General features: G+C 41.5%; 1 protein-coding gene across 14 annotated transcripts in view; it reads left to right on the forward strand.

Moving 5' to 3' along the window:
* FGGY (FGGY carbohydrate kinase domain containing) overlaps window positions 1-27,061 on the forward strand; it is a 279,434-nt gene that overhangs the window by 199,482 nt on the left and 52,891 nt on the right. For 12 of the 14 annotated variants that reach the window (XR_015273696.1, XM_086841676.1, XM_086841677.1 and 9 more), the window contains 3 exons: window positions 1,229-1,344; window positions 12,459-12,587; window positions 16,676-16,779. Coding sequence is in view for 13 of the 14 variants with exons in the window: in XM_086841676.1 (XP_086697802.1) it covers window positions 1,229-1,344; window positions 12,459-12,587; window positions 16,676-16,779 (349 nt within the window). In the remaining variant the exon portion in view is untranslated. The remainder of the gene's footprint in view (window positions 1-1,228; window positions 1,345-12,458; window positions 12,588-16,675; window positions 16,780-27,061) is intronic. The other 2 variants (XM_086841682.1, XM_086841672.1) reach the window with 1 other exon arrangement.

Below are 27,061 nucleotides of genomic sequence, written 5' to 3' on the forward strand. Positions count from 1 at the left end.
TCTCTTTTTCTTCTCAAGGCCAGTTTGGATGGGGCTTGGAGCAACCTGGGGTGGTGAAAGGTGTCCCTGCCCATGACAGGGGGTTGGAACAAGATGAGCTTTAAGGTTCTTCCAGCCCAACCCATTCTGTGATTCATATTTCAGTCCCTGGCTAGTTTTCCTGGATGAAAAGGAAGATTTACTTTTACTCCAAACAATAATTTTGAAGAGAGAAATTTTATTTGGTTTTTACTTATGCAAAACTGCAAGAAAAAGTCAAATGCTTCAGTTAAACTGAGTTTGCTTTGAAGATACATGTTCAAATTGTACCATCCTAATAAAGAGACTATGTCTGTGTAAGCTCACCTTGGCTAAACATGAGTCACAAATAAGCTGTCTTGTAAAACATCAAAGAAAATCCACCTCTGAGCAGGTTTCTCTTTGAGAACAGTTATGATGATGTGTTTCCCCAAGATGCATCTGAGCTGTCTTGCACTTGCTGGTACTGTGGTATTCCCAGGACTACACAGAACTGCAGTTTTCAATGGTATTTAGCATTTTTAAGACCTTTTAGTTGACTGACTTTTCAAGCAGTTTAATATTGATCTTTTGAGAAAACAACCTGTGTAATACTAAATCATCAGGAATATTGTTCATTCTTTGGGGAGGAATAAGGTCAGGGATATTGATAAAAACCATTCTGTGTGTTAGGACAGACTTTCCTCTGTGTATATTCTGCTCCTGCCTGTGCCCCGTGGTGTTGTCCTGGCACAGCAGAGTTTAACATCAGCTTCTCAGGAATGAGACTTGTGCATCTGATCCCATCATCCTGGAAATTGTAATTCAGTTGTAAGAGAGGTAACACCAATTTTCCTAAGGACAGGCTGTGTGCAAAGCAGCCATTTAGGCTGGAAGAGCAGCACCCTGAGCTGCCTGCTCCAGAGCTGTTGTGTTCCTGCCCCGCTCTCCCCAGGCACATGCACAGCCTGTTATTTGACTGATTTATGCAGTGAAGTGGCCAGACCAGGAGTTGTTTCAGCAGAGAAGAATCTTAAACACAAGGTCCTTTTAAGGCCCTCAAGATGTGCACTCCAAGCATTAACCAGTTGTTGTTTGTTTTTTTTTTTTTAATGTGAGCATTCTGCTGGAGTTTTTGACCAGTGGAGAAGAGATACTTTTGCAGGAACTTGTTTTTAAATCCAAATGTGTTCATTTGCCTGACTCTGTGCCTATACTGTCTCTTTCCTAGGTCTCTCTGTACAGTGGTGTGCAAGTGGACATACTCATCAGATAGAGGTTGGGATGACGGTTTCTGGAAAATGATTGGCTTGGAAGATTTGGTGAAGGATAAGTATGAAAAAATAGGTATGTCTGTGTTGGGTTTTAATATACACATATATTCATAATAATAAATATACATATATTCATATTATTGAAAAGCCTTATGTATATTTATATATGTATATAAAAGATACATATAAAGAGAAGGGGCTTTGAATAACCTGGTAAATGGAAGGTGTCCCTGTCCATGGCAAAGGGGTTGGAATGAGATGAGCTTTAAGGTCCCTTCCAACCCAATCCATTCTCTGATTCTATGAGTAAAAGATATATACATATAAAAAGATACCTTGCTATATTATTGTTAATGTCAGCAGCTTCAAATGGCTTGCTGAGATGCCCATAGGGAACTTCCTAAGTGCATTTTTTACTTTGCATTGTTATGAGAAACTGTGTTTAAATTTTTTATCTCCTACTCTTCAGAAAGGCCTGGAAGGCCTTTCTGTACTGCTCAGTCTCAACAATAGAGGAGTAAAAAGGAGCCTGAGCAACTGATGACATGAAGGACACACTTGATATAGGTGTATTGGATGGCAGGCTACAAAAAAAGCTACAATATAGTAATTTACAGCTGTTCTTATAGCATGATTTGTGACCTGTACCTATCTCCCTTATAGTCATTTTCAAAAAAGGTGCTGCTTCTGCTTGTTGTTATCTTTAAACATTTTTTTTTCACTCTCAAAGCCCAAGTTTAATTAGAATAGTAGCCTTGCTAATAGCAGTTCCTACAGCAGATATTCATTAAAAGTCCATAACGTTAATATACCAGAAAATTTCCAGGATAACTTTATTAGACTTTCCCTGTTAAGTTAATGGACTTTTAATGGATGTCCTAAGCAGACATGTCATTAACAAGAATATTACCAGACATGAATTAAAATATGCTCATTCATCAAAGTTAATTATCTGAAATTTCCTTTGATTTTTTTTTTTTTTTTAATGTCAAGCACTTTGAACAAGTTTGTACAGCAGTTTAAATGCAGCAACATGAAATGGAAATGGTGGAGGAAGGATTGTAGTGAAAAGAAATGTAATGAAATCTATAAGCTTTTCTGATCATCATGTGCTATCAGTCATTTTTGGGTTATCAGAAAATAGTACTTGAAAGCTTCCTTGAATAGATTTCAGCTTTTCTCCTGCAAAGAAAACTGCTTATGCAGAGGTACAAAACCTACCAGGAGAATGAGGCTTTCAGCTTCCTGAGGTTTTAGGTTGAATACAGTTCTTACAGCACCTGTCACATGTGGCTTTTAGCAAATCTCCAACAAGTTAAAATAAGACTTGCAATAAATACATGTTTTTACCAGAAAATTGAACATCTTGACAGCTAGTGGTCTCATGGAAGGGTATTTTAAAAATAAATTATTTATGAAGTGTAAGCTAAGGCTTGAATACAATATTTATGCAATGCACTTCAAGGACAGTGCAAAGCAATTTGCCATTTTAAGTAACAACATGCATGTTTTAAATGATAAAGTAGCCATTAATAAAAGGGGCCTTTTGCTGTGATGGGAGCCTCATAACACTGGCCTATATATGGCTCAACATTTATTATGAGAGAAATCATCAATTCCCAGTATCAGGCTTCCACGTTTGTTAAAACACAACATTTACAAAATAAATCAGTAAGTTATCTTCTGTTGATATGTTTCTTGCAAGGCAAAAGGGTTTCTTGTGGGTTGCTGGTGGAAGTGTCTAGTTCCATGGAAAACTAACTGTGGGATGTTTTAAAGAAATGAACCATAGAATCCCTGAGAGGGTTTGGCTGGAGTTGGAGAAGCACAGTCCTCCAAAACTGCTCCAAACCTTAGGCCAGAGCTTGTAGCTTGTGCTCGCCTTGAGAAATCCTTCGGTTTTCAGATTCTGGGGCCCATTCCCTCAGGTGAATTCACAGCATAAGCCGATTTCTATTTGCATAATAATGCTGAAACCTGGCCCTAGGGAGAATATCTGCTTTTTTCCCTGACCATTCATCTAACCTTGCCTTTTTTAAAAGGGAAGGTGTTGCTTTTGTTATATTTAGCAGTGTGATAACATCACAAAAAGCAGGAGAGTGTCCTTCATTCCTGTGTCTCTGCAGAGGGAGTGAGGAGCTCGCTGCACCAGTGTGGAACCCAGGTAGCCACCACTCCATTCCTTTGAGTTTCTCTCCTACCCTCTACTTGTTGGAGTCTCTTGGAAGGGTGTAGCTTCAGGAGGAATCAAAACAAAGCACCCTGCCCAGGAGCTGCTCCATGGTGGTGTGTCCCAGGGAAGTGCTTTGCTTTCTGCCACCCTGAAATCTTATCATTGTCCCTGAATGTAGGGAATGGGAACAGTGTTCCAATGACAGCTGGGGGCTTTGCTTGTTTTAATGTGTTCAGTGGTGTTGGACTTGAGCACTCTGAATCAGCTCAACTTTCCTCAAATTAATCAGAACAATGTAGATCCACCTAGCAGGAAGGTGATACTCAGCCACTGAGCAAACTGCAGCTGGAATGGTCCTGTGGAGTGGGAGATTCCTTCCCACACATCCTGCGGTGTCAGCATCGGCACGAGGCACCATCCCTGCCAGGAGCCCCAAACCAGGCCAGGATCACACCTGGCACCAACTCAGCTCAAGTTGTATTTATTTAGAGCAGTGCTGCCCACAGGGGAACAGCCTCAGCTGCTGAAGTGCATCCCCTTGTCCCAAGGGAAGGCCCTCCCTGGACAGTGTGTGCTTCCAGGAGGAACATCAGAGCCTGCCATGGCTGACAGGGAAGGATGGGGAGCAGGGCACTGAACTGCCCTGCAGATAAAGGAGCTCAAACTTGTCAGATAACCCAGGTAGGAGGAGGTTGAAGGGAGGTTGTACATGCTCAAAACCTCCCCTGAAATGAAAACAAAACCAAAAACCTGACAGGGCAGAAGTAATTCTGGTGGAATTTCCTCTTCTGTTCTCAAGCTACTCTAAGCCTGTGTCTGTCTGCTCAAGGTTTGTTTAGCTCAAAGCCAAGGATGTATTTTAGTGCCTGCACGTTCCCCTTGTACAGAGAGATAATGGCCCTTTTCTCATGCATCTCTCCTACAAGATAACAAGGCTCTAAATCATCATTTCTTTTAACCAAAGCAAAATGTCACAAGATAAAATTAACAAAATTTTCTGATTGTAACAAAAGTAAATACAAAGTTTAAAATATGCTACCAGTAAATACCAGTTTAAAATATGCAGAAAAGCTGTGTTTGTTTTGTTGTTGTTGGTTTTTTTTTAATCTCTACTGAAATTATTATTGTTTTCAATCAGAAGGAATCAAAGATGAATAGCTACAAATAGATTTTTTTTTTTTGCCATCTGGAAGTAGCTTTAAATTTCATGCCACTGGAAATACTTATGGAAATTACCTGAAAACAACTTTTTTTAATGTATGTATTTCTTTATTCTGGTAAATATGCTTTTAAGCATCACTTTTAAAACTTCTTGCCCTTTAAAAATACATTTACTGTAATCAGAGTGCTGTGGTTCCAGGGAGTACACTCCTCTTGGTTTCAGTTTAACTTAACATACAACCTTGTTGATAAGGGAGACCCTCACATCTGACCTTTAGGATCTTCCACAAACCTTTCCCAGATCAGGACGTGGGTTCACATCTGAAAACTCCCAGGCCTTTGACATTTTCTGTTTCTCAGAGCAGACTAACCTTTCAGGGAATCCACATAACAAGTTGTTTGTGGTCCCTTCTGTACATCATGAATTTACTGATCAGGCTTGTGAAGGTAAAGAGTCTTATCTGGAGATACTAAAAAAATTATTGATCCCATTAATTTGCTCACCAAGAGAGTGGAAGATGACTCGTATTCAAGCCACTGTGAAAATGTTGTGTACTAGAGGCATTAGCATTTATCTGCTGTGGTAAAAACACATGATGAGTATCTCTTTGTGGTATTATAAAACCTAGAAAGACATTAAGTATTCTGTTAAAATTTCATGTACTGTAGAGCTCCTAAGGTACAGGAGCATGCATTCCATTTGGAGAAAAATGCTTGATAAATTTTCATCACAGCCTTCTACTTCAGGGCCTACTTAAGGGACCAAATAATGATTTTTTTATTGAATGGTAATATTTCATACCAGGTCTTTTTTGGGTTGAAGATGGTGGCTTTGTGTGAGAGAGCATTGTGGGTACTGCAGAATAGATTCTGCTGATCTTATAGGTTTTGTTGCTTTTGTGAAGGACAGTTTGTCACCTTTTTTCATCTGTGCTGCAGCAGCAAACTGATATTAATGAAGTAGCTGTAGTTTTGCTTAATTTGCTTTAGTGTACAACTGGAAGAACTATTTCATTTTTGATTTTTGGGGTGATGGTGGCATAAGGAAGAGCAGCCTGTACTCACATCTCTTTACTTAAATCCCAGTCTGGGTCTTTTTTCCACTCATCCTGCTTAACCACCTTCTAGATGAATACCTTCAATTCTCCATAAATTGCCTCCATCTTCCTTCAGTAGGATTTCTGCTTTTTAATTATTTTTTAATTACTTTTAAATTTTGGCACTATACAAAGCTAATAATGACATTGGATATCTCCCCTTTTACACTTTAAACAGAGTCTGAGGTTCTCTGTTTTGTCAGTAGTTAGCTCTAATACTTGGATGTTCTCTTAATTTATTTTATACATATATAATAAATTGAATTAATTTATGTTTAGGCTGAAAATTATTCAGTGCAGGGTGGGAGAATATGGTCAATATTAACTCAGTGCTACAGCAGCTGTGGAGGGAATGGTCAGTCCATTCATTCTGCCAGTTTTCCCTGTCTCTTCCAAGGCCTTTGATGCCAGATGCTCTGGAGCATATGAGGGATTTCCTTGAAGGCTGAGAGAAAGAGATGATTTTTATTTTTATTCTTTCAGGTCAGCTTGTAGCTGCCAGTTCTTCATAAAGCTGGATTGCAGCAACAAGCTTTAAACACTGTACTTTGCAAATGGTAGGGAATAATAAGTAAAGGGGTTCTCAGGTATGGGATGCCTTTATCTGTCTTCCCCTGGTCTTTTGCTGTCCCAAATAAATTACAACACACTTCAGTTTCAAACGAAATTAAAAGGATGAATCAGAGGATATTTACACTTACATGCTGTCAAAATCCATGGAATTTACAAGTGAATAGTGTTCCAAATATGCTAACGTTTTTCTGGCTTCCTGTCATTTCAGTCTGTCCAAGAGCTGTAGAAACTGCAAAGGAGCTGAAACTGGCACAGTGCGAAGAGGTTTTTGGGTGTCTCCTTCCTGAGAGCTTGAGGCATTATTTTGTAATACATGATTCAGCAGGAAGAAGTTGGGCTTTTCCTCAGAAAAATCATTCCTGTGATTTCTGTTTTATTTTATACTTTTTCCATCTTGAGATCACTGAATCACACGAATAATTTGGATTAGAAGGGCCATCTTGAAATGATTGGAGCAGGGTTACCTGGTTGTTCAGGGCTGTGACCTGTTGAGTGGAGATGGAGGAGATTCCAAAATCTGCCTGGGCAACCTGTTCCAGTGTCCAGACCACTTTTCCCCAGTAAAAATTTTTTAATTTGGTTTAAATGTAATTCCCTGTATTTCAGTTTGTGCTTGTCACACTTGTTGTGTCACTGGGGGCCACTGAGAAGGGTTTTTCTCCCTGATCTTTACTCCCTCCCTCCCATCAGATATTGATAAACTCATGGATAAAATCTGCCCCCTCCACCTCCAAGCCTTCTCCTTGCTGTCTAGTCTGAGATACTCTTCCTCTTTCCAATAACTGTTCTCGAACAGGCTGAGCTGAACTGGAGTAGCTCAAGTTTCTGCAGGATGTTTCCTGGGTGACATTTTCCATTCCTCTTCCACCAGGAAAGGAACCATCATTCACCCTGCTTATCATCAGCTTGAGTCCTGCTGGCAGGCGGTTCCTTTCCACTTCTTTCTGCCCTGAGAAGTCAGGAGTACTGTGTGCTGCCCCTCCATCCCTCACAGCTTAGAAAACTTGTAAGTTTAGATCTTTTAAAAAATAATAATAAAAAAATATTCCCCTGTCCACTCATAGAGTTCTGGTCTCTGACTCTGCCTGCCTGGGGAATCATATTTGCTTCTACTCTAGCAACACTGGGGACTTGGGAACTTTCTTGTATGAAAACGTGGAGTTTTTTCATTGAATTTCTGGTTTTAAATTTCACAGAAACTTTGAGTAGTCTTGTGCCTATTGTAACTGTTCAATATTTAAATTTCTGAGATATTATCCTCCTCCTTTATTTTTCATACTGTTCTTAAAAAAGGCAAAAAAACAAAAAGAGACATTTCTCAGAATAGTTCTGGGTCATTCCTTCTTTTTACCTGAGTCTTCCTCTCCCTGGTCTCAATTTGTTATTCATCTTCTCTTTTTTTGGCTTCAGCCTCCCACTGAACTTTTAATACAGTGCTGTCTGCTTTATGAGTCAGGATTCACAAAATCAGAAGGACTATTTCAAACAATTTGCTGACTTCCTCCAACTCAGAGGCTGTTAGACTCCTTAAGATTAATGTTTAAGTGGTTTAAAGTCTATCTAAGAACCAATCTTAATTTTATAATTTCCTGTGATGGAGAGCCCACTTCAGACTGAAAGGTTGTTGATTGTTAGTTGCTGTCATGTCTCAAAATTAATGAATTAATTAAAGAACACACTTGATTTTTCACCTTATTTAACTTCCTACTCCTGCCTGGCAGACCGTAGGGACATGCTTGACCTGCACAAACTCAAATTTCCTATGATCAAGGAAAGCACTGAGGTTTCCCCCCCAAAACTCTTGGGTGAACTGTCATAATTCTCAATCCTTGTAATTAATTTCCTGGTTCATTTGTGAGCTTTTTTAGTTTACAGTGCATCAGTATCTTCTTGGTATGGACATTAAAACTGGATGCTGTGTGAACGTGGTGGGGAATAAGCTTGTCTGAAAGATTTTAAAGTGTCCTTTCAGTAACTGATGAGATTATTTTTGGTCTGGCATTTATTTCAGTTCAGAAAAAGGGGTAATTATTTATTCTAAGAGGAGTTGTTATCATGTGAGTTGTTAAAAAAAATCCAGTAAAAAAAACCTCCGAAGTAATAATCCAAGATTAACACAAGTTAAATTGCCTCTACAATCTTAGCAATGTAATGTACCAGAGCAGAGCAACTCTGAAAGTAGAGCAACAGTCCTGCCATCTGCACTGATTTTTGTGCATAGAGATACTCTGAGGAACACTGTGCTGTAAAGACAGACAGAAATGTCAATTACCAGCCTAGTGAAATTATTGCTTACAAGTGAAAACTTGAGCTCAGGTAGCTGAACTTAGCTGTAAATGAATTCCCTTGAATTACTTAGTAAGACATCAAAGTATTGCCTTCTATACCTTTAGTAAGACATCAAATATCTGTGTTTTATACCCAGATGCAGTTCAGCAGTAAGCAGTGAACCACACAAGGCAGGACAAATTCATTCTGCACTGTTTCACTGCAGCCTAGCAAAGAAAACTCAGTCCCAGCCATCATAACGTGCCTGTTGATCCAATGATGCAGAATTTCTTTTTCCTTTTGAACTTTTACCAGGAAAGTTTATAATTTATATATGGAGTAACTCTCATTCCTTGGGCCAAAAGGGCCAAGCAGTCTTTGTTGAAGCAGGCACCTCTGGTTTGCTGACCAATTTGCTGCTCAGCTTAATGAACCAGGATCTGCCTGATTTGATTTTGCCAGTGTTTAGCAGCCTAATACATCTGCCTGAAGTATTTACACATTAGGTAGTCAAGATGTAGTTCAGCCAAAGGCTCTCTGGGAGAGTGGGATGGAAAGGCCCCAAATTAGATTTGCCTCAAGCTACTGTGGCAGCTCGTGTAGACAGAGATGAATTTTGAAGCAAAGAAAGCCAAAGTGATTTTGTTTAACCATTTTCCTCACTTTTAAATAAGCTGGCGTATAATATCACAATTTGTTTTGGTTTTCCTCAATGAAAATTTTGAAGTCTTTAACTGCCAACCAGGAAGATTTATGGAGGTTATTTGGAGGTTAAAAAAGCCCCAAATCTCACTATTCCTAACATCTTTTAACCACCATGCATTCAGTCCTAAGAAAAAGTTAGCACTATAATTTTACAATCAGCATCATTATTCTGCTTCCTTCTGATCGTAGTGCTATTTTGGCTACTCAGCTGGGGTAAAAAATTGTAGGAAAATCAGCCATACACATCTCAGTTAAATGTGAGTATTGTCTGTAATTGAGAGGGATATTTGATAATGTATTGTGAGTGAGATAGGTTTGGGGCAATGTATATTATTTATTGAGATTCCTTGCATATCCCAGACTTTTGGCATTGTGAGAATTGTTATGAAACATAAAAAAATAGAGATTATCTACATGTTTTGTAATGAACACAAAGGGGGACAAGCCCTTACATTTCTTACTACATTAGGAAGGACTGTGCTTTTTTTTTACTAAGGTCCTGTTTCCTTTGATGCCTGTTCAACACTGTTTTGTTTAATGAGATAACTTCTTCAGTGCATGTTCTCTAGCACTTATTTAATAGGATATCTGTTTTCTCTGTTGTCTTTTAAATCAGAAAGCAGTTTAATTGTTCAGTTTGGGTGGGGCTGTGAAATGGGGATGGGATGTACCCTTGGATTGTGGCTCTTTCTGAGGCCTCTGGGATTTCAGCAAGGGATTGTTGCATCCAAATTCAGGTTTGTTTGGGTCTCAGTGAAGGGACATCTTTGAATTTTCTTCTTTTCATATTTTTATGCACTTATACAGCCAAATACACAACGTGCAGCCCTGTTCTATGAGATATATGAAAAGCTGTGCTGGAATCAGCTGGGCCCTGGCTGCTCTCAGCTTTGGTGTTTGAAAAGGGGCTACATCCTGAAGTACCTTGTTCTGTTAAATATTAGTGAGCCAATACAGTGAATGTGGGTCACTAAAGATAACTGAAGATGCATTATCTGCCTCGTGTGTTGTGTCTGGTAAATAGCTGGTTCCTGTGGGAAGCACCTGAAAAGGTAGAGTTTTTGGTAGCACATAAATTCATTAAACAAAGCTCCATCACAGCAAACTCTAACATCAGTCTTCGAAGAAGGATAAAAGAGAAGGAAGAGATTCAGACAGCTTTTTCCTTTTGTAAACTCGCTGCTTTATAGGGGAAAAAATAGCTGGAAATAGCCTGTCTCGTCCCAAATGAAAGGTTGTGGATTAAGGCTTTGCATTAGTGAAACAGCTGTACCAATGTGAATCAGAAAGTCCTCCAGCTTCAGCCATTATGGGTTTGTTTGCTTAGGTCTAATTTTGGAAGTCATTATAGCAAAGGTAAATGACTTGCACAGGAGACTACTGTAAACAAAAGACTCGAATACATTTACTTTGGCATGAGCCTTGAGGAATCTCGGGCCTTTCAGTGCCTCCTTTATGCGCGGCCTGTCCTGCTCTCACTGCGTGTCTGTGTGCAGGCAGCTCTCCCTCCCTGCCTGCCTGCCTGCCTCCCTCCCCTCTGACAGCTTCTCTCCCCCTGGCAGGTCAGATTTAAGAGTGGCAGCACCTGCTGCTGAATTGCTGGTGTGTAGCTGTGGAATACCTTTATGGTAGCTGCCCCTGGCTTTCTAAAGGTGCTGTGTTTTGCACAAGTAAGAATCTGCTCCCTCCCAGTGCAGTACTGGAATACAATCTGTGTTCAAAAACTTCACTTTTAATCGTGTCTCCTTATTGGTTGCTTTTTGTGTTTTCTTCTTTTATCGTTTAATAGCTTTACACTTACAGATTCTAAGCATGCTGATGCTTAGCTGAGTTTTCTAGCTTTTTGGTGAAGATTGAACTATGAGAATGATAATTCCCTTCCCAGATCTGTGCCCGTGTGGTTGAGTGAAGGCTCTGTCCATTCCACACTGACTTACACTTGTGTAGGTGGGGAGGCAAATCCTGATGACAGAACGAGTGCCCATGCAGAGCCTGCTCCTTCCTTTTCACAAAGCTCATCAACAGTAAGGTTATATAGCTGCATTTTAAAAAGTTTATACTCATGGGAATTAGTGTATTCCTGATATTTTATGATTTGCTGTTCCTCTTAATTAATGTCTGTTGTGAAAGATGTTTTATGTCCTTTCTACATATCAGAACATGCTTCAGGTGAGACATTCTCAATAAAATTGACTGTGGATATTATCCTGTTTTATTTTAAAAAGGAGTTTTTCTAACTCTTCCCAGATTTGTTGAATTTAGTAAACACTCCAGGTAAGTACTAAAACCCTTGGTGTTGGCAGGGAGGTCTGTGGGAACTCCCACTGAGCTTTCTGCTTCTCGCCCCCAAACCTTTGGATAAATACAGAGTATGTGCAGTCCCAGGAGCTCTGTCTCACTTCTCCAGCTGTGGGAGGCTGAGAGGAGACTCTTGGGGTGTCCCCAAATGCTGGTACTTGAAAGAATCTGTATTTGTTATTCTAAGCTCAGACAAAACTGAGTGTGTGTTATGGCAGGACCTGCCCCTGGGCTCCCTGTGACAGGGCAGGGAGGGCAGGGTTGTGTTCTTGTTTTCTTCATACTGCACAGGCCAGAGAAGGCTCAGAAAGGGATTATTTAAGTCTGTGAGGAAATACAGCTGCAACTGGAGGAATTTGCTGTTTAAGCCAGTTTCTTTTTCAGAGTTTCTGTTGCTATAGCCACCTTATTCCTAGTAGAACTGCTGGAAAGGATGGAAGTGGAAAAAAAAATTGGGCAGTTCTTTGTGCATTCCTTGTGCAACAGGTGCAGTGCTCATTTGTGAGTGCAGACTGAGCTGAATCTCCTTCCATGCCCAGAGAACGCCTGCAGGCAGCACCTTCCACGAGAACCTGGGATTTCTGCATTTCATATCTCCTGGAGAGATGCCAAGCAGAATTTAATTGCTTGTGGTGAAATCTTTCTCTGTGGCTAGATAGGATATTGAATGCTTTTGAACTTCTAAATTGCCATGGGACGGTCTGATCGGGCACGGTTGTGTGTAATCTGCAGACAGATGATGAAAGATAATTCATCACACAGAGTTCTTTGATGCACTTCTTTGTTTTATAGATACGAGGCTTAACTGGAGGGCGAGGAAGGGAGTAACACAATAACAATTGCAGTAACACACACATTTGTTTTTCTGTTTAGTAAATTGACAGATGTTTGGTTTGTCTTGTGTCTGCCCAGGACAGCACGTCTTGTCTCCTGGAGAAGCTGTTGGGAAAGGTCTAACGCCAGACGCTGCGAAAGATCTCGGTCTCCCCGCAGGGATTGCAGTGGCAGCATCTCTCATTGATGCACATGCTGGAGGACTAGGTACTCACCCATGGATTTGCTGTTCTTGGAGATTGGAATTGTTGACTTAATTTCAGAATGCCAGTTTTGTCACAGACTGCTTTTCTCCAGCCATTTGCTCCGATGCTATTCTTAAAAAACACCAAATCAAAATCATCACAATAACTACTAGTGCTACAAATCTGTTTCCAGAGAGGGAATATATCATTGTTATATGTCTTTTCAGCTGGATTTGCAAATTGTATGTTAATTTCTGCTTGTTTCACTTTTGACTGAAACACCATGGTGTTGGAATGCCAACGTGCTGAGAGTTTGCATCTTCTGTTGCTCAAATCTTTGAGGATAGGCAAGGAAAAAAAACAACAACCAAACAACCATTCTGAGGGAGAAGCCTTATGTTTGAGGCTTGTTCATAGTTAGGATTCTTACTAGCTTTAGAAGTGATTCATGATTCAAAGCTTTAAGGTCTGATGCTTTGACTTTTTTTTCTTTTCCAACACAATATTCTGATGTTCAGCCCAGGTTCATCTTTTCTGAAATATATTTGATGGGGCCCAACAAGTTCATTTTCTTATTACGCTGTTTGTCCTTATCCAAATACAGTCTATAACAAAGAGATTCAGTGTAACTTTTTCAGCAGGAAATTGAGGGTTTTTTTAGTTTGGTGGTTTAGAAAACAGCCTTACCTCAGGAAGCTTCAAGTGTTATTGAAACAGTACTCTTTAATGGAAATCTATTGCTCATCAGAGGTTTTTTTCTAGATCTAACTGAAATATGATTAGGTGCTAAAATACCAGTTTTGTTTCAAACTTCTTGTACTGTTTTAAATCTCATTTATCCTTCTAGAAACTGTGGCCTGGAATATTCTTAGTGTTTAAATCCCTTTGCTTTTGGTGAGGTTAATCATGGAGGTTGCTTTTCTTGCTACCTGGAAAGGATTAGATGTAGCTCTGTGTGCAAAAAGGAAGACTGAGCTTCAGTGTCATATTTGTAGGTTTGTTGTGACTGACTTAAAAATATCTGTCAGTATCCTAATTGCATGAAAACATCTTGAAAACTGTGCCCTGGCAATTCTGTATTCTTGGAAAAGAATATAGTGATAATCTGACCTGAAAGAATGTAGTTGCTGCAAAACTGGGTTGTCACAGAGCATGTGAAAGTGGCAGTGGAAGGTCCTTGTTTAATTGGCATCATTATGGATCCAGAGCACAAAAAGTTCGCCCATTTTTTCATGTGCTGAAATCAATCAATTGAATTTTAAAAAGAATAGAGAGCAACTATCTGTTCCTTGATGCAGACTACTGTAAAGAAACTCTGACATTAGAAAGACTCAGCTGCTGGCATCTCTCAGGAAAGAGCTTCAGTGGATAGAGACAGTCTGCTAATCCAAATATGCTTTCCCAGATGGCACCACAAACACCAGCAGACTCCTGAAATGATTGCCAGGAGGAGAAAAACAACACACAGGTTGTTGTTAGAGAGAGGGGGGCATTACAGAGGGAAGAGTCAGGAGGACAGTGGGAGAACCTGCATCATAATCACACCACAGCTCAGTCACAGCAGTCTGGGACAAGAGGAGGATTTACAGTGGAACTCATCCTTCTTTAATCTGGGAAGGGTAATAAATGCATTGGAAATGCTGTGGAAACTTAGTAGAAAGGACAGCAAAAATAGAAAGATTTTGATAGCAAAAGTGACAGCAGGATCAAAAGGAGAGTCAAAGAGTGCAGATATATGTAAAGAAAATATCCTGCAGGCTAAACCAGAATGACATGGTGGGCATCTTGTTTTCAGTGTTAATAACTTTTGATGCAGTTCAGAACTGCTTTTGGCTGGATGTGAAGTGTGTTTTGGCTGAGCAGGTTCCTGAAGTTTATGAAAGCTTCAAAGTTTTGAATAGAATAAAGTTTTGAGTAGAATAAGGTAGAGAATTGTTTAGTGTGTATGTTTGAGGAGGTCATGTGTGGCTCCTGCATCAGTCTGTCTGATACCTCTTATGGAAAAGTGAGGATCCAAGAAGTCATCTCTTGCATTTTGACCTACTGTACCAATTTCAGAGAGTGTACAGATAAAACTCTGAGGATGGGAGGCCAGGCTTATGGGGCTGGCCTCATAAAAATACTGTTTACATTGCACCTTTTCAAAAGGCATCAGATTGTTTCAACAAAAGGAGATGATTTATGGAGCAGTGTCTGAAATACCGTGTCACTGTGGAAGAGATCCAGAAGTACACATTGCTAAGCACTGCTTGCCTTCCTAAAAATCTGTCCTCTCCTCTGTGTGGTGCACAGACTTCTTGTTCTCAGCCTCAGACTATGAAAAATTCCACTTAAGCTAAAGGTGACAGTGACTTATATCAGCAATTATATAACTTTTAGCCAATATTACAGACTTACTTGCTGTCTGACTTTAATTAATCACAAATAGGAGGACTCTAACAATTCTAAACACTGGTGAAGCCACTGACTAAAATTCCAAAAAGGGCCATAATTTGTGTTTTGCAGAATGTATATTTTCTTAGCAATTAAAAAGATCTCTTCAGTTTTATGTTGTTTATGAAAATACATTTGCAGCATATGCTATCTAGTTTAATAGATTTCTTCCCTTTCAAGTGTGAACAGTATTTTTAACTCAAGAAATTCTAATACAGTCTTGCTTAGTACAGGAATTTGCCTTGTAGACAGCCCTATTCAAAATTCCTAATATGCATTCATAATGTTGAAGGAGTGAAAAAATAAAGCATGAAGTAGAAGGCTTACTTTTAGCTTTTTGTTGTTCCTAACTCTCCTTATGACAGCTGTGCCACTTCATAGTTAGAAGTCAGTTTAGTTAAAGGGGCATGAGGATGGATTTTTTAAGGCTGTAACATTTTAGTCCTTAATTTTCTGATTATTTAAATGACTTCCAACCATGGAAATACCAGGATAACCATGGTGATCCCAGTAAGACAAACCCCACCAGACTGATTTGATAACAGAGCATTGCAGTGATGATCTAAACAAGAGGATGTTAATGAAATGTAGGATGTGAACCAGCCCTAACACTTGGCATCTTTCACAATGTCCAGAAAATGTTTTCCTGATCCTTCTACAGGGAAGGGGAAGGGGAAGGGGAAGGGGAAGGGGAAGGGGAAGGGGAAGGGGAAGGGGAAGGGGAAGGGGAAGGGGAAGGGGAAGGGGAAGGGGATTTTTTATTTAATCAGTATTGACATACTGGTCTCCAAACCGAGCTTTGCAGATGGAAATGCACAGTCTGGTGACCAGTTTGCCAGCTGAAATGTGATATTTAAGAAAAAAAAAGTCCAGTGTAAAAATGTTACTTGTTGGCTGCTGCATTTTTCTGGGTGCAGCACAATGTGGTGCCAGGAAGCAGCCTGGGAGAGGAGGAGGAGGAGAGGGCAGATTCCCTCTGTAGCCTCCCCTGAAGTGAATCAAGCAGGATGGGATGTGTTCTGAGGCTCAGCTGTGGGTCTGCCTGGCTTCTCCCTGGCATCTCCTGGGTGTATTTTCTGCTGCAGGCTGAGTGGTGCTGACTTTGTGCTCCGTCCTGTGCTGTCCTGCACGCAGAGGCTCCTCAGAGCCAAGCTCAGCTCCTCCAAGGGGAGGAGTAATCTGCCTTTAGATGGTTCTGACATGGACAGAACAGCAGCAGCAGTGAAGACAACAAAGCTGGCAGCCTTCCAGTCTCCTGCCAAGTTACCCCTTTCTCCAACTCATCCCCTGACAAAACACATCAACCAGGATGTTCGTGATAAACTGTGAACAAATAAACACATCTGCAGCCTGCCGGTACAGCAGGGCACTTTTATTCTGCATCTCAGAGCTACCTAAGAGAATAAATGACTGGTTAAATAACACTTTCTAGGTAAAATAACAATTAAAAATCATGGTGATAGACATGCATTTAGAAGAAATCATCTTGGGTCCTTATATCTGAAATAAGTACTTTATTCTGATGGATAAAATTATTTCCTTTATTGGCTAAGTAGACTTTCTTGATTTGTGGCAGCGATGTGAGATACTCAACAATTATTTGAGTGCAGAAAAGGTCTGTTTGGTGCAGGGTGGCTTGTTCTTCTTTAACAAAGAATTTTAATTTTACTTTAATAGGAGTAATTGGAGCAGATGTGAAAGGACATAACCTTCCATGTGAGAACCAGCCGATTACATCCCGAGTCGCTGTGATCTGTGGAACATCTTCGTGCCACATGGGGGTAGGTTGTATGTGTCATCCTAATTTGTGCAGAATTTACTAACTTATGTTTTTGAAGGGAAAATTGACCTTTGTCCTTCTCGCCCCATTCTTTTTTCCTTGACTTTTTTTTCTGGTAACTCTATCTTTACCTTTGGATATTAATTATAAATTACTGTGCATTTGCTATTAAGCAAGAACTTTAATAGTAGTAGAAATCAATACTGAAAAATGACATGGAAAGTAAAAACCACGATGCCAGAGTGGCTTAAAGAGCAGCCTGAAATCTGAGCCAAAGCCTGAGCCTGAGTTATCTGTGACAAGGCTGTCACTAATGTGTTACAGGAGAGTGTGTTTGGAAAAGGAGTGCCCGTCTTCAGTCACAGCCCTGCTCCCCCACCTCTTCCTTTAATCAATATAAATCCTTCTCCCTCTGCAAATTGCCATGGTGTACAGAATTATGAGACATATCATGACTAAAAAGAAAGAAACCCCCCCCCCAATAAGCAGTTTTCACTTTGCTAATTTTTCCTCAGTGAATTAATACAAAAGCTTTCTCTGAGATTGCAATTAAAATTTAGTGTCTGCCTTTGAAATTTATACTGTTTTAAAATGTATGAGCCTGAGTGCATTCCATTTAGATAAGTACTCTTTTCTGCCACATTTTTTATTTAAAACTCATTTTGGTCTTAAATTTAGAATTATTAGAACTTGGATTTTTCCAAAAGGAGCAAATGGCACTGGGAGTGCTAGAGGTGTTGGAGAGGACAGACATCCTTCATGGAGAAAGCTCCAGGAGAGAAAAAGAAAGGAGGCTGATAATAAAACATCAAGTTTAACAATAAGTTAAGTTGTCTCTGTAGTAACAGTATGAATCCATGGTGATCTTGAACATGAATAAATGGTGATCTTGTCACACAGATTGTGGTTCAACAAAGCATTTTAGCACGTGATTGAATTTAAAGACATGAATAATCCCACTATTGTGAAGCAGAGCATTGAGCTTAAATCCCGTAGACCAGCTGGAATATATTTTGGTTCCTTCCTAAACAAAAGTTTCAAGCTTCAAACTTCATCACTCTTGGCTGCTCTGTCTTTGAAAAATCCCACTGGTACCTGTCTGTCTGTCACAGGGCAGGTGAGGCACCCTGGGGGAGAAGTCACCCTTCAAGCTTGGCCACTGCTTTCATTATTTCCAGGTTTTTTGATGGAGGTTTCTGCCCTTTCAGTAGAAGCTGTTTGAATGAACTCTTTCTAACCTGTTTCATTTAGCTGAGTTAGTTTAAATTGCTAAAATGAGTTAATAGAGATGTAGTACTGGACTGCAGTGAGCTGAGGAGCTTGCAGGCAGCTTCCCCCAAAGGTCTAAGGGCAATGTTGGGTAGCTGGCAGTGGGCCAGCTGGCTCTGGCTCATTCTTTAGTACAGCCAGCCCTGGAGGAGGACATGTGTGTGGTTATTTATTAATTTTTTGATATTTGTACATTGGTAAGTTCTAACATACACCCAGTTCACAATAGTAGATTGTTTGGCTTCCCAAACTGGAGCATGGCACCTCAATATTAATATGTTTTGTGTGCACTCTCCACAACCATGAGAGTTGTGGCTCCATTAAATATGCTAATGTAGCAAAAGGGATGTGATAAAATCCATGTTGATTGTTCTGTCATCAAAGCAACCCCAGAGTCAAACACAGACTGCATGAGCCTTTTAAGGCTTTTAATCACTTCAGTTCAAACTCAGGAATAGGTGCTTGTGCAGTTTTTGCTACATTTAAGTAGATTTTTACTTAAATCTACCTACTCAGCATTTTATAATCATTTCCTTAACTGCCTGCCTTCAGTCATCTGCACAGGGAGGGGTATAACAATCTCTAGCCAGCAGACAATAAGTAAATTCTAAACTTCTCTGGATCTAATCTGTGAAAGGATTTAGTTTTCTGTTCTTTTATCTATTACCTGCACAGGCTGCATGAAGTGAACATGGAGCACACAGAGCAGTTGTATTTGTGCTTTAATGAGACCTATATGCAGCTGCATTTGGCCAAAATTAGCTGTTCCTTTTTTTAATTAGGGCTATAAAATGAAAGTATATTATACTTGTGTTTTGATAGAAATATATATTTTCTCTCTCTGTGTGCACCAAGGGACCCTGAGGGCTACAGAGATTAATCATCGAGTTTAATTTAATGCAGTGGGAGAGAGACCTGTGTGGTCAGGCGGGCATTAAAAAGTGCCTTTGATGTGCCTCAGGTGCACTGAGCCCCAGTGAGCCAGCAACAATAATACCTTTGTGAGATGATCAGAGAGGAGAGAGGGAGAAAATGGCCTGTGTGGAAACTCAAGGCTGTCCTTTGTTGTGGTTCTGGCAAACGAAGGAGCCAACTGTCAGGAGAAATTCAGCAAACAGAAAGCAGGGGGAAAGTACGGCTGGGTTTCTTTCAAGGGGCCATAACAGGAAACTGTTCAAAATCATCTGCAATGCCTTTCTTTTCCACCCCTTCCTCCTCCTCTGGTCAGGGCAGGGGGACTGCTCTTGGTATCTGTGTGTTGGTACAGTAGTTCCATTCTCTAGACCAAGTACTCCATGAGTCACAGGAGCAGGTAATGCTTGAACACAGCATTTACTTTAAACTTTCAGAGAAACTGCTCCTCGACCCAGTTTTCATTACCTCCAGGACTTATGAGATCTTAGACAAAAGACTTGGCTAATCATGCCTTTGATATTTTAGAAAGTACAAATGTGGAACCTAATTTTACTCATGGCTATAATAGTTTAATTTGTGGTAGAACTACCATTTTAAAGTGAGGATGCGCTTTTGGAATTAACCACTGACAGTTTGGGGTAATCAGACACACACAAAGAATTTTGTGTTCCTGTTGAATAGCTCATGACAGCAGCAAAATGCATGTTGTAATGAGGTTATTGACCCCAGCCCAGGTCTGAGCTGTTGGTTGCTGGAAGTCACTGCCACCTCAGGGCTCATCCATTATCCATGAGGAAAAAGAAAAGAAAAGATGGTTTTCTGAATATTTTTGGACAGTTATGCATTTTACATGATTCTCTGCTGCCTCCTTTGCCCTAGCAAAAGACATGGGTAGAATTTGCATTTGGAATGGTAAATAAGCTGCTCTTTCACTTGTGCAGGATTGTCCCTTGTTTTGGGGGTGGGATTCATCCCTGCAGGTTTGGTCTCTGTGCCCAAGAGTATTCCCTGACTTTCCTGGGTGGGCTGCCACTGCCATCGTGCTTTGCAGGCAGGGGCTCTGAGCTCCAGCACCCACACTTGGCTTTGGAACTTTCAGGAGCCTTTCCTTGTGTAGCCATGGTGACTACACAAAATGTGTGAGTAGTTTTTCCCAGCAAAATCACAGCAGGTTTGAGGCCCTGAAACAGGAACTTGCCTGTTATTCCTAACTTGTAGTTTGCATGGGTCTAACAGACATGCCCTAATTTCTGGGAATAAGGTAGTTGCTTTCCCTAAAAGCCTGTCTTCCTGCCAGTGTCTTAGGGTTTTATGGGGTATTTTAAAGGTTTCAAAAATCCTTTTTCTTCTGAAACCTCTATGTGATCAGGTGATTTTCAGGCACAGATTTCTGTATTCCCATGTCCCAGTCCTGGACACAAGTGTGCTTTTGCAGGGAAACGTTGTGCCACCGTGAAAATATTTGTTGTTCTTGCCCCAACACCTTTTGTGATTTCCAGCTGAAGAAAGTAGGCAGGGCAGCTTCTAATGGGAACATGGTCTGGCCTAATTTTAGCTTATTAATGGGGAAAGTCTGAATCTGCTGGTATTTTGAGTCCCAAATTAACAAGGTTTGTGTTCTGTTCTCTCCAGAGTCTCTGATTTTTTTTATTTTTTTTTCTGTCTTCATTTGGTGGTGTGGACTGTGTTCTTCTTCAGTCATTGGTTCTTTACCAATTCTGTGTACTCAACACCTCTTTTTGGGGCTTGTCAAGGAATCCCTTCAAATGTAGGTGCAATTTCTTCTTTTGCATCTGTTTTTGTTACTTCTGTGACTTGGTATTGGGAATGGACTCACCTGGCTTGGTGCACAGTTCTTTTTTCCCTAGGTGATAATGTGCATGTGGTTTGAACTGTATAATTTAGTCATTTTTTACAACTGGAGAAACAGAAGTAATTTATCTTCTACCTTTTCAGATTTAATGCATGATCTAAAAGACAGAGCAACTACATGAACAGCAAAATGAGCAGATGGTTTTGCTGTCCCAATGTTTACTATGGGTTATTTCAGAAAGAATATCCCATACTTTCTCTCACTAAGCCTGACTAGCCTTTGAGCCGTTTTCTGCTAAAGGAACTCAAGCCCAATTTGCTTATTCTAAATTTGTTCATTTGATTCTCGTGATGACTGGCAAACACAATAGAGCTTCTTTGCTCCACAATATCCTCCCGAGCTGCCAGCTTTGTTCACACAAATAGAGTGTTAAGCACGTTTCCACCCCCAGAGCATGCACAGTACGTGTCCTTTGCAGTACATCCTGGAGAGGAGACAGCAGAGACATGCTGGCTCAAAGTGTTCTCGGAGCCTGATCTCTAATCTCAGTGGGAGCCAGACCAGCAAGTGGATTCAGTATATTTTGGCTCTGATACCAGAGTCTCCTCTTCAGAACATGCCACGTTGTTAAAGCAGCAGCCTTTGGAGTAATCGCTGGGCCAGGGACTCCTCAGCTCCGTGCGCTGAGGGGAAAGCAGGGCTGAGCAGGCAGTGCCCGATCGGAGCTCTGTGGGATCCAGCGGGATCTGAGCTCTGTGGGATCCAGAGGGATCTGAGCTCTGTGAGATCCAGAGGGATCTGAGCTCTGTGGGATCCAGAGGGATCTGAGCTCTGTGGGATCCAGCGGGATCTGAGCTCTGTGGGATCCAGAGGGATCTGAGCTCTGTGGGATCCAGAGAGATCGGAGCTCTGTGAGATCCAGAGGGATCTGAGCTCTGTGGGATCCAGAGGGATCTGAGCTCGGTGAGATCCAGAGGGATCTGAGCTCTGTGGGATCCAGAGGGATCTGAGCTCGGTGAGATCCAGAGGGATCTGAGCTCTGTGGGATCCAGAGGGATCTGAGCTCTGTGAGATCCAGAGGGATCTGAGCTCTGTGGGATCCAGAGGGATCTGAGCTCTGTGGGATCCAGAGGGATCTGAGCTCTGTGTGATCCAGCGGGATCTGAGCTCTGTGGGATCCAGCGGGATCTGAGCTCTGTGAGATCCAGAGGGATCTGAGCTCTGTGGGATCCAGAGGGATCTGAGCTCTGTGGGATCCAGAGGGATCTGAGCTCTGTGGGATCCAGAGGGATCTGAGCTCTGTGTGATCCAGCGGGATCTGAGCTCTGTGAGATCCAGAGGGATCTGAGCTCTGTGGGATCCAGAGGGATCTGAGCTCGGTGAGATCCAGAGGGATCTGAGCTCTGTGGGATCCAGCGGGATCTGAGCTCTGTGAGATCCAGAGGGATCTGAGCTCTGTGGGATCCAGAGGGATCTGAGCTCTGTGGGATCCAGAGGGATCTGAGCTCTGTGGGATCCAGAGGGATCAGAGCTCTGTGGGATCCAGAGGGATCTGAGCTCTGTGGGATCCAGAGGGATCTGAGCTCTGTGGGATCCAGAGGGATCGGAGCTCTGTGGGATCCAGAGGGATCTGAGCTCTGTGGGATCCAGAGGGATCGGAGCTCTGTGGGATCCAGAGGGATCGGAGCTCTGTGGGATCCAGAGGGATCTGAGCTCTGTGGGATCCAGAGGGATCTGAGCTCTGTGGGATCCAGAGGGATCGGAGCTCTGTGGGATCCAGAGGGATATCCCGGTAGCGCGGGCTGTGCCCCGCACGCTCCCTCCAGCTCAGGCATCCCTGATCGGAACGTGCGGTCTCGGGGCCCGGGGCAGCAGCCCAGGCAGCACAGCCCCTGCCAGCTGGCTGCCACCCAGCCTGCAGCACAGGCAGCAATTTGTCCTTCTCCTGACCAGGGGAAAGGCGCTGGGTTTGGGACGGTCAGAGGAAGAATGCAGGAGGGAAGAAAATAAAACCAAAAGCAAACCTAGTGAGGATGGGGCAACCTGGGCAAGTTTGGAAAATGATCTGTGTGAGCTATATGAAGTTGACAAGTGCCTGCCCTCCTGCTTTTTAAATATTCCTCTCCCCTGTAAAGCCTGTTCTGCACATGAGCCAGAGTCTTTGGAGTGGGAGAAAGAGCTGAGTGTCACAGGAGCCCTTCTCTCGCTCTGTCCTCATTCGGCACAGTTCTGCCGCTTTCTATATTGCATTTGGCAGCAGTCACAGTGCTGACTGCCCAGCTAATGAAGATGTTTTACATTTAGGGAAGGCTGCATGAAATGAAAACCACATTTACTTCACAACTGTTGTTGCAGGTCGCCCTTAGTGTACACAGATTTAGGCTCATGTAGAAAAGGTCACAGAGCTCTTCAGGTGTCTTTTCAGCCCATGGCCTTAGAAGGGTTATAAATCCTTAAAATTGCCGCCTTCTTTTACTTGTCCCTCAAAGAACTCCTCCACACCCTTTTTAATGAAACTTTCTTATTCCATGTTCCAGCGTCCTCAGTTTCAAAAAGAAACAAACACAACTGTAATATCCCCTTTGCTGGCATTAATTTGCCACTGTATGCTTTGCTTGCTTTGTTTTGTTTTTAAAAAGCAAGAAGTAAAATATTTCTGCTAGCAGGGCATATAAAAGATTGTTGCTTTTCTGACCTCCCTATTATATTAATAAAAGCTAGGAAGACTTCAGTAGTGGTGGGAGATCATGTGCAGGCAGCCTCCAAAACCCAAAGCACTTACTTGCAGAACTAGTAAACCACAAAGCTTAAGATCTTGAAATGTAAATAGGAAGTTGGAGAGTTTACTTTAGAGCCAGCAGTGGTGAGTCTGTACAATGTTTATTTCTGCTTGCCTCCCAGCCTTTCCTAAAGCTTGGCAGAGATGAAAGGGAGGCTTTCTCAGCGAGTTATTAAAAGTTTTTGTTATGAGCAAGATTCCTTTGTTCCTGGCCTGGAATAATTCAAAGCTCAGGTATGCCTTGGTGACGGGGAGAATGGGACGTTCCTATTTAGCATATGCCAGTCCAGAGACATCAAAGTTTTGCACCCCAGAACTCTGCTGGTAAGCAACCTGTGCAAGGGAACATATCTGAATTTGATCTCTATTGTACATAAACTAGATAATGCTCAGTAACATTCCCACAAAACTGTACATTCAACTCTCCTTGCCTTTGTGAACACATCAGTTGAGTTCAAAGACTCAAATAATAGATGTCGACAAAGGGAAGGCTTGGAAAAATGCTCTGCTTGGAGAACCATGAAGGCTTATACTTGAGAGGCAACTCACTGGCATCAGTGGAAACACTGAAAATTCCAACACACAGTGCTTTCCATGCTGTGGTTCACTGCAAGCTGTCCTATGTGACACAGAGGATCAGAGTGCTGGATTTAGGATACTGAGCCTTCAGGATACTTAACCCAGAGAAGCTGTGGCTGCCCCATCCCTGGAAGTGTCTAAAGCCAGGCTGGATGGAGCTTGGAGCAACCTAGGATAGTGGAAGGTGTCCCTGCCCATGGCAGTGTGTGGAACTGAATAATCTTTGAAGTCCTTTCCAACCCAAACCATTCTATGATTCCATGATTCTTTCTGCAGTGTCCGTATGTTGGGCTTTCCAGGTCTGAGTGGTAATAGGGCTCCTCTCGTGTTCTTCACTCCTTTCCCCATGGTTTGCCTTAGGAAGAGTGAGCAAGAGAGACTGAGCTTCTTGCATTCTTACATTTGACACTACGAAGATTTAGCTGGTCTGGCTGCTGGAAATAGTGGGCTGCCTAGTTTGGACCTCTCTGCTTAAAGCCATGTGGGATTGACTGTTATTAGATCAAGCCCTCAGTCCACCTTACACCTTCACTTCTCAACTGTAACAGCTGTATATTTTAATAGGATGTGAGGGATTTTGCTTCTTTTGTTGTAGGAAGGAGGTTGTATTCCGTATTACGTGATTCTGGGAAAGTTAAATGTTTGTCTTCCTTCACTGATGTTCACATGACAGCATCACTTCATTGTTGGGGACAGAACAAAGCAACTTACTTTTGATTTGTTGCTTAAGTAATAATATTCTAATTTTTGTTCATGAAAATCCAGCAGCAGCAGCCTTTCATTGTAACATAAGATTTTTGGTTTTCCTTTCCTGTATTCTTCAAAGTGATGCTATCAGATCTGACAGAGGCAACATTCCCATCAAGGCTGCAGGGTAACCAAATCTGATCTCTTCCCTCTAGATCCAGAAGGATGGATTGGCCTGAAGCCCAAAATCTTGAGCAACCCCAAGTGTCTTCCTGGAGTGCTCTGCTCCAAGGAGAGCTGCATAGAGGATTTTTCTCACATCACAAGCATACAAATGTATAATGAATGACCTTTCCAGATCCCTTTTCTCTCTTGTTTTTGTGATTAGGCATGGATTTATTGAACAGCCTGCTCGCTCTGTGTGTCTAGATCTCAGGGACAACAAAAAGGACTCAATTTTCTGCTGTTTTTCTTACAATAACTGTAAAACAATAACTAAAATAGAAATTAAATTAGATATGATAAGGGATATTCTTAGTCATCTCTGAAATTGTTTCTGGGCCCTGGAACAATGAAATGGAATTTTCAAGGGAATACAATAATTGTATGAAAAACAACTTAAGAGTTTTCTGTTAGTTTTAAAATTTTGGAATTAGCCTTATTTGCAGTGAGTGTTGTGAAAGTTGAGGTCAAAATCCCATATTTTGTTTAGTGAGTTGGTTTGCTCTGTGATTCTGTCAGATTACTAAAGCCTTTCCTTAGTTCCCTCACTTGCACTTAGGAGCACAAAGCTGAAGCTGTGCAGACAAACATCTTTCCAACACAAGGTGATGTGAGAGTGCTGAGTATCAAGGGCTCCATGGTCAAGGGGGTATGGATGCAGTGATGTTTATTCTTCTTAACAGCAACAGTTTCCCTTCTCAGACAAATTCCATCAGTCTTTGGTCATTAGGCCTCTTATAATTTCCAATTTTCTCCATTTCTAATTCATCATTTCATGAATCAGTAGTTCTTCAACTAACCTTGCTGCTCTTCCAGCTGTGAATGGGGCAATATCTTGGATGGGGCAAGTTTTTTTAGGGAGAAAGTAAATCTCTTCTCATATAATCCCTCTGTAAGCAAAGTGGGGAGAAGCATTAGCTGCTGCTTTTCTCCCAGTGTCAGCTGGGAATCACAGTTTATGCTGAGTTCATTGTTTACAGCTGTGGGTGAAGGCCTGAGGTCCTTTCTCACTGTTTACTCTCTCCTTGGGAGTTTGTCTCAGTAAGTAAGGGCTGAATAAACACCGGGTAAGGTCCTCAGGATTTACCCATTTGCTTATTCAAATGTTTAAAAATATGTTTTAAATAGTGTGTGAATGCATATCCCATATAATGTGAATCTGCTTCCAACTTCAGGGGTATTGCAGAGGATTTATTGAACTGCAGGCATGATGCTGTTGTTGGTAGTGGCCTTCACTGATGTAGAAGGAACACTTAGATAATGGGGAAAAGGGGAAATCTCCAAAAGGAACTGCATTATGCAATAAATAAATAAGAAAATCCTTAAGGTGTGTGTGAGGGGCCACAGTGTCAGGGATTGGATCTGCCTGGGAATCATCAGAGCATGGCTGGGGGTCCTGGAGGGCTTTTCTCAAGTGCCATGTAGGGGTAGAGTTTGTTTTGCTATTTGTGGCATGGCTGTTCCATGTGTGCAATTCCCAACTGTTCAGTTTGGGATGAGGTCTCAGTAGTCTCCTAAAATAAGATTCTGCTGCAAGTAATATCTGAGACATGTTTGTTTAGGAGCCAGAACTGTTGATTGAAGGGCTATGAGCTAAAGGAATAATTCTGAGACTTTAAAAACTCCAGTGTTCTTGTCAGAGACTTGCACTGGTCTCTAACTTGTCATTCTAATTTATTTTCTACTGCACAAATGAGCTTTTGTTCATGATCACTGTGGGTTGTTTGCAGTATCAGTCACTTCTGAAGACTTGGTTTCTTGTGTTGGTTGAAAGTAAGAACAGAAATTTGCTTGCACTTCATCTCACTGGAGGCTGGGAGGACATTTTGGTGTAAATTATTGTATGTTTCCTGTATTTCTGTGATCTTCCTTAAGGCACCTGTCACTTCCCACCATTAACAACAGGTTAGAAGGTAACTGTATGGCTTTTGGGCTTAGATTTCATTTTTTTAAACATGAAAAGAGTTAGTTCATAGTGTGATGAGCTTTAAGGGATTTAATTTTCCATAGCAGCAAATT

The sequence above is a fragment of the Cyanistes caeruleus genome, chromosome 9 (assembly GCF_971803275.1).
Source record: "Cyanistes caeruleus chromosome 9, bCyaCae1.hap1.1, whole genome shotgun sequence".
Taxonomy (NCBI): Eukaryota; Metazoa; Chordata; class Aves; order Passeriformes; family Paridae; genus Cyanistes; species Cyanistes caeruleus.